This window comes from Lissotriton vulgaris, chromosome 12, assembly GCF_964263255.1.
Source record: "Lissotriton vulgaris chromosome 12, aLisVul1.2, whole genome shotgun sequence".
NCBI classification, from domain to species: Eukaryota; Metazoa; Chordata; class Amphibia; order Caudata; family Salamandridae; genus Lissotriton; species Lissotriton vulgaris.
Genome location: NC_141700.1, coordinates 295,160,046 through 295,178,577, shown reverse-complemented (window position 1 = coordinate 295,178,577; position 18,532 = coordinate 295,160,046). Strand labels below are relative to the sequence as shown.

At 42.6% G+C, this 18,532-nt stretch overlaps 1 protein-coding gene across 1 annotated transcript in view; it reads left to right on the top strand.

Annotated features, from left to right (window-relative positions):
- The window catches only part of LOC147674000 (maestro heat-like repeat-containing protein family member 1), a 90,969-nt gene that overhangs the window by 11,242 nt on the left and 61,195 nt on the right, over positions 1-18,532 (top strand). Inside the window, exon 4 of the mRNA XM_086946440.1 lies at positions 8,641-8,763. Coding sequence (XP_086802566.1) covers positions 8,641-8,763 — 123 coding nt within the window. The remainder of the gene's footprint in view (positions 1-8,640; positions 8,764-18,532) is intronic.

Here is an 18,532-nt window from a genome sequence, read left to right as displayed (position 1 = left end):
GCTGCCCAACTTTAACAGTGACATTAATTTCGATTTGGGCATCAAGTTGAATTTGATGTAAGGTAGTCCCATTCAGAAGTTAGCCGGACTAAATTTCCTCATCAAAACAACAACTTTTAGGGTTTTGCTGCTAAGGTTATATAAACTTATATGTCTTGCTTAACAATATACAGCTCCCTGCCATAGGGGTCTATATGGCTTCCTTAGGGGTGAATTACATATATCATTAAGGGAACGGGTGGCTTTGCCATTAATGGCAATGCCATAGTCAAACTAGCATTGTGAACACTACCCTTCTAGTCTGCAGTGGGAGGCTGGTAGCCTTCTTGTCTTTTGTCACACTCTACACCATATACTAGGGACTCACAAGTAAGTTAGTGCTTGCAAATTGGGGTCATCCAATTCAAGAAATCTTTTATAATGGGTCAGTACACTGGCACTGGGGTCAGGTTGACAGGCCTAAGTGCACTGAGTCGAAAAAACAGCAACTAGTACTCAAATAGGGGCAAGAACTGGGGCGGGAACATGCAAAAAGCCCGTTTCCTGACAGTGTAGGGTTGTAGTGTGATGTTTTTGGGCCCTAGGGTACTGCAAAGGACTATGTGGTGTGAAGTAGAGTTGTATAAGGTTAGGTTGTCTTGGCTTGTAGTCCAATGCTTTGCTATAGTGTACAGAATATGTAAGTTGTGTGGTGTTGCAGTGTTATATCATAATTTTGTGCAGTGTACTATAGTCTTGTGTAGTTTGTCAGTGTCATGCTGTGCTGTAGTGCAGCTATGTGTGTTTTGTGGTGCTATGTTGTAGTATGATGCAGAGATGTATTGTAATGCATTACATCGCTGTGTTGTGTTGCAAGTGCCTGGAATGACAGATTTTCATCTAAAGCATCCATTAAGTATGCACATTGATATCGTACTTCATGGATGAGTCATTAGAGAAAACAGTATTGTAACCTTTGTTTGAACATTTCAAATCTGTTCGGTCAGAGACTGTGGGAGAAAATGGCAGACACTAACCTTTCACCGAAACATGTCATGGCAAATTCTTTCTTGGAGTGAAGAAAGAACAGTTACACTGCTAGTTTGCTGTAAAAATACTTCAGATCTTGGGGTCTACAACCTAGAACCAGAAAGACTGGATCATGCCAGGTATTCAAGATATCCCTGTAAAACAAATGTACATAACCTCATCGAAATGAAGATCATTTACCCACTCTGGTTATCCAGAAATGTAACCAGAATCTTGCGTTGAGGGACTTATTGTGAAATACCCTGATCCCGATTACAGCAAATCTGTGAATGGAAAGCTCTCATGTCAGCTACTTTTGTCCTTACAATATTATGTTGAGTGTCATCTAAATGAGCCGTTTGTGAGACGTAAGAATACATGGCTAGTTTCTACTCTGGATAGGGATAATTGAGAAAAATGTGGCACAAGGAAAAGGTCAATAATTACAGACTATCATCCCTATTCTCAAAAGTAGAAATACCTGCAAACGTGCACATTTACTCTTAGACTTTGTAGTAACTTTACTGCTTTTGGCTATTCACCGGTTTCACATGTAAAGTTACAACACAGTGGAAATGTGCATATCCTCGATCCTTGAAACTAGAGGGTGGAGGCAAATATATAAGTGACTAGTTGCCACTGGTAACGTTTCACACTTATTTCACCAGGGCAGAGTTCTCCCTATGGTGTAGTATTGGGGATTTTTAATCTTTAAAATAAGTTAATGAAAATATTTTAATGTATTTTATATTTTTTTAAACCTAAAAGAAATTGAAAATAAATTCTACAGCAATACTATCTTGAAAGTATGTTAAAATATTTCCTGTAAATATAATAAGCTAATACAAATTATTTATTTAAATATTTATTTAAAAAATCAACCAGAAAGTAAAATGTATATTTTTATTAATTCTGAATTAAAAATTACTAATTGTTTGTCGTTAAATGTATTTAAATTATAATAACTTTAATTTGTTTATATATATATATATATATATATATATATATATATATATATATATATATATATATATATATATATATATGTATATATATATATATATATATATATATATATATATATATACATACACGTTTCGCACCAGTTCCTCCGAACTCACAACTGGTGCCTCCAATTAGCGGGGGTGTGACCCATTTCATTCAACAACCAAAAAAGCAACTGGAACACTCCCGGGGCTTTCAACATAACTTTATTGGCCACATACGCGTTTCAGCAATCAGCCTTCATCAGTGTGGCAAAAGTAAATGTTCGACATAGGCAGAACCATGAGAATGTAAGCAATTATTGTCACAATTGACTATTTTCTATCCAATCAGGAGAGAGTAGTTGAGCCAGTAGGCAGATGGTGAACCGACATCTCCGTTTGTTATTTTAAGGACTGTGTGACTTGTATGCCCAATGGAAAATTTGAGATGTCATCAGTGATGTCACTGAGCATGTCATGAGTGATGTAATATGTGACGTCATCAGCAGTGCATTGCATGGGCACAAGTTAAAGTTAGGTCTACTGACTATTTCTATGGTTTTGTATGAGTGAAATCTCCAACTAACTATAACGTCCCTGAAACCTATGTTTTTTTCAGTGTGGGGTCCAACTAGCCCACTCGGTACATCCAGTAAGTGCCACAGTGGAGCTTGCCTCTGATTGGCTGCCAACACTTGTAACCAGGAAGTGTTGACAGCCATCTTGTCACTTGGTATGAGGAGAAAGAAAAATGATTAAAAAAGAAGAAAAGGTGGCAGGGTAAAAGCCCCCTGACCGCATAGGCCTGATCAGAGGGTCCCACAGGGCCTAAAGAGCATTTTTTGGGGGGGCTGGACTTTCACACCCAGCGTGACTCCAACCGAAAATATTTTAAAAAATGAAGCGCGGGAGCCTCATGTATGTGGCGCTCCAGAAGGTGGCAAACCAAAGTGTCCATTAAGGGAATGTAGAGGAGAGGAGATAAAGGGCAGCCTTGCCTAGACCCCCTCAATATAGGGAACAAATCCATGAGGGAGCCATTGACTCCCATGCGTGCCACAGGATTAGGATATAAGAGCATGACCAAGGAGATGAGTGCGGTGGGGATTCCCAGTTTGATCAGAGCTTCTTTCAAGAAGGGCCACTCCAAGGGGTCAAACGTCTTTTCGGGATCCAATAGGGTAACTACAGCAGGTGTTTGGCAGGAGATCCTGTTGACCACTGCAAAGAGATGTAGTTGACTTGTCGTTTGAAAGCTTTATAGAAAGCTCTCATAAGGCCATCAAGGCCAGGGCCATTGGACCTGTCTAAAGAGTCGATCACCTGGGTGACCTCCTCGCATAAAATCATCTTGCTAAAGAATTGTCATTGGCCATCAGTGGGCCAGACCTATGGCGATCTCCACCAAGTATGATGGGATCTCTGGTGCATTGTCAGGCATGCAGGATGTATAAAGGAGTTCATAATAGTATTGGGACTCTGCCAGAACATCTTCACCAGCAAAAACAGAGGACTCAGAGACGGTGCGCAATTCACTGACATAACTACCTAGGCGATTAGGGTGGATTATCCGCACAAGAGTGCGGTCGGGTGCGCCCCCTCACCATAGCACGGAGCCCTAGTGTGTTTCCCTAGATATGCGATTTCCCTATCATCCAGATCGCGAAATTCAGTCAACAATACTAAACGTCAATGGAGTTGGAGGCCGCCGCCTTAGGAGGCACTTAAGTCTATACCTTGGAGGTTTAAAAGCATTGCGGTTGGGAGTGGATATCTCATAGGATACTCAGATGCTTGGATATGCACACCCCACGGATATATGCTTTAAAGGCCTTCCTGAGGGTTGCCTGTGTGGAGACCATGCCTGAATTAATTGCGAAGTAGTGGACGATGGAATGAAGGAGTTCGCTACAGAAGACAGGATCATGTAGAGCTTAGTGATGGATACTCAAGGTGCGCTCTGACCTACATCCATAGGGGACCTGTAGGGTTAAGAGAGCAGGGCTATGATCTGATAGAGTTTGCGGTAGAAGTTTTACCTTTGTAGTCCAGAGTGAAACATCAGCAGACAAGAACCAATAAATTAGCCATATCAAAATATCATGTGGGGCAGAGTGAAAGGTATAACCAGGTGTGGATGGCTGTTGACCACATCAGATATCCTGTAGAGCATAAGCGTCTGCAATATAAGGTGGAGTGCTTCCCATGATTGGGGATAACCACTCAGCTGGGTACTAGAGTCAATGCTAGAGTATGTACGATGTTGAAATCCCCATTCAGAAGAGCAAAGCTGGCATCTGCATGTCCCATATGGGCATAAAACTCCTGAAAGAATTTTGGATACTCAGTGTTCGGGCGTATATGTTGACTAATAGAACTCGTTTGTCAGTGGGCTGCCTTGTAGGATTAAATAGCATCCATTTGGGTCTGAGTGACATTTATGGAGGGAATAGGGGCTGCTTTTATGCATGAGGGGGCAGAATCCACAGGAATAGGAGCCGTGACAGGAGAAATAGCGTGGGGCCCCAAGTAGTCACCTATGATTGGGCGCCATTGGGTAAGAGACGTGTTTCTTGAAGGAAGGCTATGTCGCAACAGATATGAGAGGACTTTTTTCCTTTACGTGGATTATTGATGCCACATATCTTTCATGTAAGGGAAGTAATGTCTATCACCTCTCCAGGCCCTTTCTGAGATGGCATAGAGTAAACAGGTGTGAAAAGAACAGCGCCATGTTATAAACCGGCATATAGTGTACCTGTTGTAACAAACAAATACAAAACTGAATGGAAAACAAGCAGAAAGGGCCCACAACTATCCCCCCTCCCACCCCCACTATATAGGAAAACATCCCATAAAGTCCCGAAAAGGAGAAACAAAGAACTAAACAATCCCAATGAGGCTACTGCAGTGTTCTCCATGGGGGAGAGTTGACGTGTTTGCTTGGTGTGGCCCGTTCCTAGAGGAATAGCTGAAACAGAAAGGAAGAATCAACTACATATAAACAGCATTTGTATGGAAAAAGTAATGAGAAGGCAATGATGAGCAAAGCATACTGTCTGAGGCAGACCACAGGTGTTATGCAGAAGTAGTCCCTATTTTGAGGGAGAATCCAAATACTGCAGGCCATATCAGATCTAAGGGGACTAAGGAGCAGGAGTCGGTGATCCAGTACTTTGTAGCATGTTCTGTCTAGAAGAGGAGGACTTGAAAGCAAAGTGTTTGCAAAAGTCGTTTGCCTCTGCTGGGTTGTCAAAGGAGCGAGGCTTCCCATTGACCTTAACTCATAGACAGGCAGGGTAGAGCATATCATATTTAAAGCCCAACTTGCGGAGAGAGTTCTTAACATCGCTGAATTTCCACCAGTTTCAAAACCTTCAAAGTGGGGAGTCATACCCTGGGTAAGGTCCCAGCTTTCTCTTACCTGCTGGTGCTATTTGATGCTAATATGAGTTTTAAACCCCTAGTTGAGGGTAAGACTTGTGATTTGGTCAAGACCACGGGGACTGTAGCTAGCGTTGCAGAGAGGTTGGGCTCATGGTGACTGGACCCTCTAGTTAAGTATTTTAAGTCCAAGTGCATCTCCAAGGAGCTATATGACAGTGATGTATGGGGTTACATGACGGTCGATAAAATTGAACTCACAGAAAATACATTTTAAGGTGTATTCTGCGGGTCCACAAAGTAGCCCAGCTTTTTTTGTTAGTCAGGAACTGTGTTTTAGATACATTGGTGACCGTGTTGCTCTCAGACCCTTGCTGTGCTGGATCAAGATATAGACTGGGGAGGGATGCCAAATAAATAGACTGATTTTGTCTGAATGTCTGACCCTTGACAACATGCATCAAATCCCTTGGATTGCTTATATGAAGGCAGCTTTTACCAGCATGGGTTGGATGTACATATACTGCAATTATTTCTCCCCGTACCCCCTGGAACTCAAAAGACGGAGAGACTTGTTTCTCAAAAGTCCCTTATTACAACATGAACACCAAGAGCTATTGAAACGCTTTGTATAGGGGCGTTTATTTTTAAAAACAGTTCAGGGTATGGAGCTTTCCTTTCTTTCCTATCTAATGAAAGGGATAGATTTCTGTTGGTACGATTCAAGGTTAACGTGCTGCATCATCTTTTGGCCACATCTAGTGGTCAGTCTCTTTAGGCACTTAGGGTCCTGTGGATGCAACAATATGTCTCCACAGGCTACCCTACATATTGTTGTGCAAATATTTGAGCTTGCCTAGGAAGCAGTTCCTTTTCCCGTTACTGAAAGTTCTGAACTTCTCACAAGGATACCTGGCACTTATGTATCTGCAGCTCCTGATGATCAAGCATTATCTTTTTGCTGTTTCATGCTTTCTACATGCTGCTTTGAGATCAAGACAATCTAGACCTGATTAACCTTGATGTGATGCATGAGATTATATAATGTATTGTTACTGTTGACACATCCGTATTTCTTTAAAAAATGGTAAGCCTACTAGTTTTTACCATTTTAGAAACATATGATTTTATGTTCTTGTACGGTTGTGATTATAGCCGAATAAATATTTGTATGCTGACAATATGTATATATAGATGTATGCCATGTTACCTACTGACGGACGCCAGTAGGTAGTTATAGTTTGGACAATTGGACCATGTTTCCATAGGAAAGGGGTTTTGTAACTTGTTTATATCTTTGGTGTAGTTTGACGAATCTTCACTATAAGTGGGTGTGTGAGTGGCTTTATTGATGAGTAAGTGGTTGTGTGAGTACTTGTATGGGTCTGTGAGTGATTGTGTGGGGGTGTGAGTGGGTGCATGAGAGGTTATATAGGAGTGTGAGAGGGTGTGTGAGTGGTTCTGTGGATAATGTCATTAGTGATGTCCTCAGTGATGTCACTGACCATGTCATGAGTGATGTAATATGTGAGGTAATAAACAGTGCATTGCGGGCCCGTAAGTTATAGTTAGATCAGATTTTGTATAAGTGGAATCTGAGCCTAACTATAACGTTCCTGTACCCTTTGTTTTTATAGTGAATAATAGATCTATCCATAGATCTATCCACTCTCCATATTCACTTGAGCAACATAAAATGGCCAGAGACACTGCACGGCTTGAAATCTGAAGAGACAACCATTGCAAAAAGGACTGAGAGTATAGGGATCCGTTGTTTGTTTATTTACATATATTTTTAAATCACCTACTGGCAGTTGCCATTAGGTAGGAGGACCCAAAACAACTTTTACTCATGTAATTTCCCATAGGAATTTCGAACCTGACTATAGCCCGAACTGCTGAATGGAATTACACCAAATTTGGCAGAAAGCATGCTCTCGGAATTTGGTTTAAATCTGTTCAGTAGTTTTTAAGTAAAACAAATATATATGTATATATAGAGACGTAGAGGGTCTGCAGATCCGACAGTTCTCATAGTGAGATCTGATTGGCTGCCAACACTTCTACTAGAAAGTAGTGGTAGACATTTTGGGACTCGGGACTTGGCCAAACTCACAAACAAAATGGGAAAAAAATGCAATGGGGCGGGGTAGGAATACTCTGACCCCCTAGGACTGGTTGCGGGGGGCCCCAGGTAACCGTGTCTTGGCAAAAATGTTTAGATTTAAATTGTTCTCTGATTTTCCAGAGGATCTGTGGCCAAATCCCAAAAAAATAAACAAGTACAGTCTCCTGTGCTTGTTTTCTTTAATTCCCTGGGCGGGTAAGGTCCCATGTTTTTTGTTTTTTTACAGAGTTTTATATAGTGCGAACCTGGCCCGAATCAGGTATCAAAGCACTTTACATAGCACCAGTTGTATTACTTGAGGGCACAGTAATTTTTGCATATGCATATAGGTCAGGGGCGTACGTGGCCCACTTCCCAAGGATGAGCCAACCCTGATGTCCCCATTTCCCGGGGCCCAGCTTTATAAAATATTGAGCGGGCCGCACATAGACCCCGTACCGTTTTCAGCCTCGGACCCCATCTTCTAGGGTACAGATATAGGTAAGAAGGGCGAGTGGGCAAGCAGACCCCCTCCCCGGGCTGATTCAAGCCCTAGGGACCCCATGGCCCGGCCCTGTTACTAATGGGGAGTAACTATACCTTGTGCCCTAAGGCAACTATAACTCGCAAGGTCACCATGCACCTCACATTTTACTTCACTCGTGACATCTTCTCCGATATTATTGATAATATCAGTGCAACTTTTGCTGTCAAATTGTTGATGAGATAACAGTTCATGGTGGGGTTGAGTTATAATTAACTTAGGCACAAGTTATAGTTACTTGAGATAACTCTAGCTATAACTGCTGAATTTCTATGGTTTTGAGTGTGGAAAATCTGAACCTAACTGTAACCTCCCTATAACCTTTGGTTTTTAATGAATATATATACCCAATCTACCTTTACCTAAAGCTCTCCCATTTAGTAATAACTATTACTTGTTTTCCAGCCACTCACTCCCATCCCTCCCACGGGTAGTACAAAATTATAGTTGTATGTGTAGGGCTAAGATCTCGTAGTAAAGATAAGAGAGGTGGAGGCAGAGGTCTTCATACAAAGGTTTTGGGATAAGCATTTTGCAGTATGTTGCAGTTTGTGAATAAGTTCCTGATTGACTCTGTTAATCACATGTATGAAATGTACTTTGTCTTCCAGTTAACACCCCTGAAGGAACTAGCCATTGTACATTGTATGTATACTACCATCACTCAAAGGGAGGTGACAATGAGCAACATGTTGGTGACTGCTGACACTCTGGATAGCATCTTGACGGACTCGGTAAGCAACAGGTTCCCACCGACAGATGGTGATCGTTCATTCAGTCTTGGAAAACCTCAGAACCTTCAGGGCAAAGCAGAATTACTTCTGATCATTCAGTCAGAACTTTGGTATTCCAGATAGTTCCATCATGGTCTGCAGCCGGTATGGAAACTAGCAGTGTTGCAATTAAATGGTTAACAGGCTTATAAAGATGGCTCTCTCAAAGTATCTGAAAAATTTTGCACAGGATGATTAAATTGTCGCCACAATGGATGTGAGTAGAGAGCCTGGCAGACGTAGTGCATGGGAGACGCAATGGAGCACAAAAAAAACAAGATATTACTGACATGAAAAAGTTTAATCAGTTACCCAAAGGAAATAGAAGGGATTTTGTTGGATTGGGGATATCATGGGAGCTACAAGAAATATAGCAGCTCTTATAACGAGAACACTGTCTTAGTTTTACAGTGGGTGGGAATGTAGAAATCAACAGAACTATATATCAGAATATTACATATAGAATATCATTTGACAGAGGCAAGATGGCGGCCGCCAGCTCAGTCGTGTGAGCTGGTATCTCCTGTACTCCATAAACAAAAAAGGGAGGGAGAAGGAGGTTAAACCAGACCAGGTCAGCCTCCAGTCTGTGTACGAAATACAGGAACCCTATGTCAAGGGTCCAGAGACCTGGTAGGTGTTTGTATGGTCACTGCTTACTAAGTCAGTGTGTACCAAAAGTGTGTAAAAAAGAAAAATTTCTTTTTAGAGTCCCCTCACTCACCGGGGTTGCCCCACGGTGACATGCTTCATCATTGGGGCCATCCCAGTTCTCTACGAAAAGGGGCGTGCTGCGACAAGGCGACTACGCTGGAGCACTGGTTTTGTGAGATGACTATGTGTGGTACATGTGTAGTGATGATGGAGTGGGTGTGGAATTAAAAATACCGTGCTAGTGGGCCTCAACAATTTATTTTGCTCCTAGTGTGGTATAAAAAATTAAAAAGGGGTAACACTGTGTTCCAACTTTTACTGAGTTAGATCAGTGTCAAGGTCAACATGTTTCAAGCTCCCCCAAGCTTTTCTTCAGGACCATACAGGGTCCAGCCCTGTATTGCCACTCCTGTTTTTCAAATGAAAAAGTATTGCTAAAAAATACTTATTTACAATGAACGCTGTTGTTAATAAACATGCGTGTTGTTATACATACGTTTTGTATTTCACTTCGATTTCTGTAAAATAGAATAACAGTTGTTATTTGATGGACAACCCCTTCCAAGAAGGGGAACAACTCACATGCATCTCACTCCAACTAGGGCGTGAGTGTGCCCTTGGCATCATAATGATGCGTGCTGGTTTTCAAACCGGTGTAGAAAAATAAATCACTGTGAATAAAGTGGTTTAGTGGTTTCACACACAAAACATATAGACTTAATGTGACTATTGACAAGACACACAACACATGCACACCAAATAATATGGCAGATGGTTATATTTACATAAAAGAGTGTATGATTACACCCCATGGTCTTAGGCAAGGGCAGGAACGCCTCGTGGAAACATTGCTGAAAAGGATTATCAAGGTTTAGAGTTAGAAGGCTCTTTTCCTGTTTGCCCTTTCAAATTGCCGGTTTCCTTGCAGTCTATCGCAGTTCATACACTTACTTCCTATCGGCAGACCCGCTCGGTACTACCTGGTGCTTCCTCACCCGACCGCATACTGATCTAAACCCGGGCTCGCGGTGTATTTAGAACATGCGAGCTTCCGGGTTGCCGGGAAGCTAGAGCGCTCACTTGGGGCGGCCATCTTGGTGGGATGTGATCGCGCTCGGCGCGAGTGTTATCAAAAACTAGGGATAGTTACCGAATATTGCTGTGTTTAGGGATGAGAAGTATTCCAGAGTGATACTGTTAACTGGGGCATTTTTATACACTAATTTAGAACACAGGTTTTTTTCTCGGGTAGATGAAGTTTTTAACAAAGGAATAGGCTTTATTCATGAAAAAACGGGTATTTTTTGCATTTGGTAGATAGGAGGGCTAGTACCTATCTTTGTTGGGAAGTCTGTGCTTGGTCTTTTAATTTTATGGAAAAAGGTATTTATGGTGACAGGGTTTGTTATTCTGGGGGTGGGGGGGGGGGAAAGTATTACCATGATATTGAAGCAGGTGTGGTTCATACTATCCCAAGTTAATTCATTAAGAATGGTCTATGGGCGAAAGGCTCCCCATGGGATTTCATCATTAAGTCCCAGGGTGTCCGTATGTAGACGAAACACCCATCTTTGTTCTTTTTCGTGGAGGATTCGTTCCTGATTGTCTTTGTTCTTCACTGTTTCTATGACCACCCAGGTTAAATCATTAGGGGTATGGTTCTGTTCAATGAAGTGGGCGGTCATTCTTGTTGTGGCTCGCTTGCACCTGATGTTGCTTCTGTGCTCTACTATGCGAGTACTGACCTTCCTAGTGGTCATTCCTACATAGTGAAGGTTGCACGTGCAGGTTATTAAGTACACAACACCACTGGTATTGCAATTCGAAAATCCCTTCAGTTCCCATCTCGTAGTGTTGTTGAAAATTACGTTTTTGGTTGGGGAAGTCAAATGACAAACACTACAATTGTTGCATGGAAAATGACCATCAGGTAGTGGTTGGGATCTCACTGTCTGGGTTATGGGTGTGGGACGGGTGTGCACCAAATAATCCTTCAAATTTTTACCCCGCCTATGACTGAACATGGGAGTGGGTATGTGAAGGCCGCCGCTGTTAAGTATTGGCCAATGTTTTTTGATTATTTTGGACACACTGTCAGAGACTTGATTGTACGTGGTGATACAGATTGGTTTTTTGTCCTCAGGTTGCGTTCTCTCTTTGCGTTCTAAAAGTGCTTCCCTATTGTTGTTAGCTGCCCGTTTTTTAGCCTCTTTGATTAGTTTGTCTGGGTATTTTCTGTATCTCAGCTTGTTGCTTAAGTCTTCCGCTTGGGTTAGGTAGTCGGATTTCTTGCTACAGTTCCTGCGCAAACGGAGGAATTGCCCAAATGGCAGGTTTTGTTTGAGATGGCGAGGGTGAAAACTGTCAAAGGTTAAGAGGCAGTTTCTTGCTGTCTCTTTAAAATGGGTTGTTGTCACCAGTCTGCCTGACTCAGCATGAATGTTTAGATCTAGAAAAACTAGATCGGTCTTGCTAATTGAGCAGGTAAATTTGAGGAAGGGATCCTGTGTGTTAAGCCAGGAGAGAAAGGTCTGTGCTTCTTCTTCTGTGCCTTGCCATATCAACAAAATATCGTCGATATAGCGTTTCCAATGTAGGATTTGATGTCTGTGTGGATTCCTTTCATTCAGTATTTTGTTTTTCTCCAGTTGATGGACGTACAACCCGGCTATGCTCGGCGCAAATGTACTGCCCATACTGGTCCCATGCTGTTGTTTATATAGGGTAGATTCAAAGCGGAAGAAGTTTTCACACAGTGCTAGTTGGCAGCATTCAAGTACTACATGGCGAGGAGTATGGAATTCCCACTCATTTTCGTACAATACTTCTTCTAGAATCTGTAAAGTCTCTCTGTGTGGCAAGCTGGTATATAGACTTTCGACATCCAGACTTATCAGAAGGCTGGATGTCGCGTCAAAGGTTAGGTCTTGTAACAGGCACAGTACGTCCTTGGTGTCCCTCAGATAGGTGTCTGTTTTTTGCACAAGGGGTCTGAGAAAGGCATCTGCGAATTGTGAAAGAGGCTCTAGAATTGAGCCTATCCCCGAGACTATGGGCCTCCCTGGTGGGTTCTCCAATCTCTTGTGTATTTTGGGGATAGTATAGAAGTATGGTATTGTTGGTTTTTTGTTTGTTAAGAACTCAATTTCTTTTTTACTTAGCCAATCGTTGGCTTGACATTCCTCTGTCAGGTATGCAATTGAGATTCTTAGACGTTCTGTTGGGTCTTCATCCAGTTTGGCGTAGTTCCTTGTGTCCCCTAGTAGACGGAGACATTCATTCCTGTAATCCGTGGTGTTTTGTAATACAATTGCCCCGCCTTTGTCGGCTGGTTTTATGGTAATTTGGTTGTTTTTTGACAGTTCCTGTAACGCGGATTGTTCAGCTTTGCTGGTGTTATGAAATACTTTGATAGTTCGTGGGTCTAACTCCTGAACCTCTCTCATGATCGCTTTTTCAAAAGTTAATACTTCCACAGGTAGGCTGTGCGATGGAGGGACAAAGTTTGATTTTTTATGTAATCCTGTGTCACTCTTTGTTTGTTCTGTGGGGTCTTTGTCTTGAAAGAATACCTGTAATTTGATTTTCCTCAGGAATTCTTTCAATTCACAGCATAGTTTGAACTTGTCTGTAGTTGGGGTGGGTACAAATCCTAAGCCTTTGTTAAGCACTTGGATCTGTATAGCCGTGAGGCATAATGATGATAGATTTACTACTAAATCGAGCTGGTGCTCGTGGTCGGTTCCGGCGGACCTTTGCTCCGTGTGTGACGTGTCGTTGTCACCACTGGTTCTGCCCATTGTACTCCCTGGCTGGGTTTGTTTTTTGCTCTTTGTGCCTGGCGGCCTCTCCCTAAAAAAGGTTTCCTTTGGTTTCCTTGGTTTCCTTGGTCGTTTCCCCAGTTTTGGTAGTTGGGTTGATTGTACATGGGTGGGCCATAGAAGAAAGGCGGGGGCGGAGGGCAATAATTATATGGGTCTTGGTACATGGGCCACATCGGTGCTTGGTTGCCTCTGAAACCCCTTGTGTTACCTCTTCCTCTTCTGGGTCTTCTGTTGGGGGTGGTGCTGTAATTGCTTGATCCCCCAGAGCTATTTGATCCTGTGTCAGAGCCATCACTATCAGTGTTGTATCCAGGGTTCTTATTGCTGGTTCTGTAATCGTCCCTAATATAAGGATACACTTTCTCGTGAGCAAATGCTTTTTTATCCTTGGACAATTTGATGTATTTTGAATCCTTCAGGCTGATTTCGAATTCAGACATCGTTTTATTTAGCTCATTAAGTCTTTTTGTTAGTTCTGCTGGAGTTTGAAAAGACTTGAGGCGTATCTCCATGGAATTTATCTCTTCCTTTAGGGAATCTACTAATCTGGTCGTCATGGCGTCATGGCGTCATGATGGCGGAATATTTACAAGCTAACGCAGCACCAAGGGGCCTCATAGTCAGGAATGAACCTTTTATATTCCAGCACGACAAACAATTCAAGCTGGACTGGTCACAAATATTCTGGCACTGTACCAGAGACTGGCTGGTCTTGATTATTAAAACCGCGACCAGATTAGTAGATTCCCTAAAGGAAGAGATAAATTCCATGGAGATACGCCTCAAGTCTTTTCAAACTCCAGCAGAACTAACAAAAAGACTTAATGAGCTAAATAAAACGATGTCTGAATTCGAAATCAGCCTGAAGGATTCAAAATACATCAAATTGTCCAAGGATAAAAAAGCATTTGCTCACGAGAAAGTGTATCCTTATATTAGGGACGATTACAGAACCAGCAATAAGAACCCTGGATACAACACTGATAGTGATGGCTCTGACACAGGATCAAATAGCTCTGGGGGATCAAGCAATTACAGCACCACCCCCAACAGAAGACCCAGAAGAGGAAGAGGTAACACAAGGGGTTTCAGAGGCAACCAAGCACCGATGTGGCCCATGTACCAAGACCCATATAATTATTGCCCTCCGCCCCCGCCTTTCTTCTATGGCCCACCCATGTACAATCAACCCAACTACCAAAACTGGGGAAACGACCAAGGAAACCAAGGAAACCAAAGGAAACCTTTTTTAGGGAGAGGCCGCCAGGCACAAAGAGCAAAAAACAAACCCAGCCAGGGAGTACAATGGGCAGAACCAGTGGTGACAACGACACGTCACACACGGAGCAAAGGCCCGCCGGAACCGACCACGAGCACCAGCTCGATTTAGTAGTAAATCTATCATCATTATGCCTCACGGCTATACAGATCCAAGTGCTTAACAAAGGCTTAGGATTTGTACCCACCCCAACCACAGACAAGTTCAAACTATGCTGTGAATTGAAAGAATTCCTGAGGAAAATCAAATTACAGGTATTCTTTCAAGACAAAGACCCCACAGAACAAACAAAGAGTGACACAGGATTACATAAAAAATCAAACTTTGTCCCTCCATCGCACAGCCTACCTGTGGAAGTATTAACTTTTGAAAAAGCGATCATGAGAGAGGTTCAGGAGTTAGACCCACAAACTATCAAAGTATTTCATAACACCAGCAAAGCTGAACAATCCGCGTTACAGGAACTGTCAAAAAACAACCAAATTACCATAAAACCAGCCGACAAAGGCGGGGCAATTGTATTACAAAACACCACGGATTACAGGAATGAATGTCTCCGTCTACTAGGGGACACAAGGAACTACGCCAAACTGGATGAAGACCCAACAGAACGTCTAAGAATCTCAATTGCATACCTGACAGAGGAATGTCAAGCCAACGATTGGCTAAGTAAAAAAGAAATTGAGTTCTTAACAAACAAAAAACCAACAATACCATACTTCTATACTATCCCCAAAATACACAAGAGATTGGAGAACCCACCAGGGAGGCCCATAGTCTCGGGGATAGGCTCAATTCTAGAGCCTCTTTCACAATTCGCAGATGCCTTTCTCAGACCCCTTGTGCAAAAAACAGACACCTATCTGAGGGACACCAAGGACGTACTGTGCCTGTTACAAGACCTAACCTTTGACGCGACATCCAGCCTTCTGATAAGTCTGGATGTCGAAAGTCTATATACCAGCTTGCCACACAGAGAGACTTTACAGATTCTAGAAGAAGTATTGTACGAAAATGAGTGGGAATTCCATACTCCTCGCCATGTAGTACTTGAATGCTGCCAACTAGCACTGTGTGAAAACTTCTTCCGCTTTGAATCTACCCTATATAAACAACAGCATGGGACCAGTATGGGCAGTACATTTGCGCCGAGCATAGCCGGGTTGTACGTCCATCAACTGGAGAAAAACAAAATACTGAATGAAAGGAATCCACACAGACATCAAATCCTACATTGGAAACGCTATATCGACGATATTTTGTTGATATGGCAAGGCACAGAAGAAGAAGCACAGACCTTTCTCTCCTGGCTTAACACACAGGATCCCTTCCTCAAATTTACCTGCTCAATTAGCAAGACCGATCTAGTTTTTCTAGATCTAAACATTCATGCTGAGTCAGGCAGACTGGTGACAACAACCCATTTTAAAGAGACAGCAAGAAACTGCCTCTTAACCTTTGACAGTTTTCACCCTCGCCATCTCAAACAAAACCTGCCATTTGGGCAATTCCTCCGTTTGCGCAGGAACTGTAGCAAGAAATCCGACTACCTAACCCAAGCGGAAGACTTAAGCAACAAGCTGAGATACAGAAAATACCCAGACAAACTAATCAAAGAGGCTAAAAAACGGGCAGCTAACAACAATAGGGAAGCACTTTTAGAACCCAAAGAGAGAACGCAACCTGAGGACAAAAAAACAATCTGTATCACCACGTACAATCAAGTCTCTGACAGTGTGTCCAAAATAATCAAAAAACATTGGCCAATACTTAACAGCGGCGGCCTTCACATACCCACTCCCATGTTCAGTCATAGGCGGGGTAAAAATTTGAAGGATTATTTGGTGCACACCCGTCCCACACCCATAACCCAGACAGTGAGATCCCAACCACTACCTGATGGTCATTTTCCATGCAACAATTGTAATGTTTGTCATTTGACTTCCCCAACCAAAAACGTAATTTTCAACAACACTACGAGATGGGAACTGAAGGGATTTTCGAATTGCAATACCAGTGGTGTTGTGTACTTAATAACCTGCACGTGCAACCTTCACTATGTAGGAATGACCACTAGGAAGGTCAGTACTCGCATAGTAGAGCACAGAAGCAACATCAGGTGCAAGCGCGCCACAACAAGAATGACCGCCCACTTCATTGAACAGAACCATACCCCTAATGATTTAACCTGGGTGGTCATAGAAACAGTGAAGAACAAAGACAATCAGGAACGAATCCTCCACGAAAAAGAACAAAGATGGGTGTTTCGTCTACATACGGACACCCTGGGACTTAATGATGAAATCCCATGGGGAGCCTTTCGCCCATAGACCATTCTTAATGAATTAACTTGGGATAGTATGAACCACACCTGCTTCAATATCATGGTAATACTTTCCCCCCCCCCCACCCCCAGAATAACAAACCCTGTCACCATAAATACCTTTTTCCATAAAATTAAAAGACCAAGCACAGACTTCCCAACAAAGATAGGTACTAGCCCTCCTATCTACCAAATGCAAAAAATACCCGGTTTTTCATGAATAAAGCCTAGTCCTTTGTTAAAAACTTCATCTACCCGAGAAAAAAACCTGTGTTCTAAATTAGTGTATAAAAATGCCCCAGTTAACAGTATCACTCTGGAATACTTCTCATCCCTAAACCCAGCAATATTCGGTAACTATCCCTAGTTTTTGATAACACTCGCGCCGAGCGCGATCACATCCCACCAAGATGGCCGCCCCAAGTGAGCGCTCTAGCTTCCCGGCAACCCGGAAGCTCGCGTGTTCTAAATACACCGCGAGCCCGGGTTTAGATCAGTATGCGGTCGGGTGAGGAAGCACCAGGTAGTACCGAGCGGGTCTGCCGATAGGAAGTAAGTGTATGAACTGCGATAGACTGCAAGGAAACCGGCAATTTGAAAGAGCAAACAGGAAAATAGCCTTCTAACTCTAAACCTTGATAATCCTTTTCAGCAATGTTTCCACGAGGCGTTCCTGCCCTTGCCTAAGACCATGGGGTGTAATCATACACTCTTTTATGTAAATATAACCATCTGCCATATTATTTCGTGTGTATGTGTTGTGTGTCTTGTCAATAGTCACATTAAGTCTATATGTTTTGTGTGTGAAACCACTAAACCACTTTATTCACAGTGATTTATTTTTCTACACCGGTTTGAAAACCAGCACGCATCATTATGATGCCAAGGGCACACTCACGCCCTAGTTGGAGTGAGATGCATGTGAGTTGTTCCCCTTCTTGGAAGGGGTTGTCCATCAAATAACAACTGTTATTCTATTTTACAGAAATCGAAGTGAAATACAAAACGTATGTATAACAACACGCATGTTTATTAACAACAGCGTTCATTGTAAATAAGTATTTTTTAGCAATACTTTTTCATTTGAAAAACAGGAGTGGCAATACAGGGCTGGACCCTGTATGGTCCTGAAGAAAAGCTTGGGGGAGCTTGAAACATGTTGACCTTGACACTGATCTAACTCAGTAAAAGTTGGAACACAGTGTTACCCCTTTTTAATTTTTTATACCACACTAGGAGCAAAATAAATTGTTGAGGCCCACTAGCACGGTATTTTTAATTCCACACCCACTCCCTCATCACTACACATGTACCACACATAGTCATCTCACAAAACCAGTGCTCCAGCGTAGTCGCCTTGTCGCAGCACGCCCCTTTTCGTAGAGAACTGGGATGGCCCCAATGATGAAGCATGTCACCGTGGGGCAACCCCGGTGAGTGAGGGGACTCTAAAAAGAAATTTTTCTTTTTTACACACTTTTGGTACACACTGACTTAGTAAGCAGTGACCATACAAACACCTACCAGGTCTCTGGACCCTTGACATAGGGTTCCTGTATTTCGTACACAGACTGGAGGCTGACCTGGTCTGGTTTAACCTCCTTCTCCCTCCCTTTTTTGTTTATGCATTTAGCAGCCACGGGCTGCGGG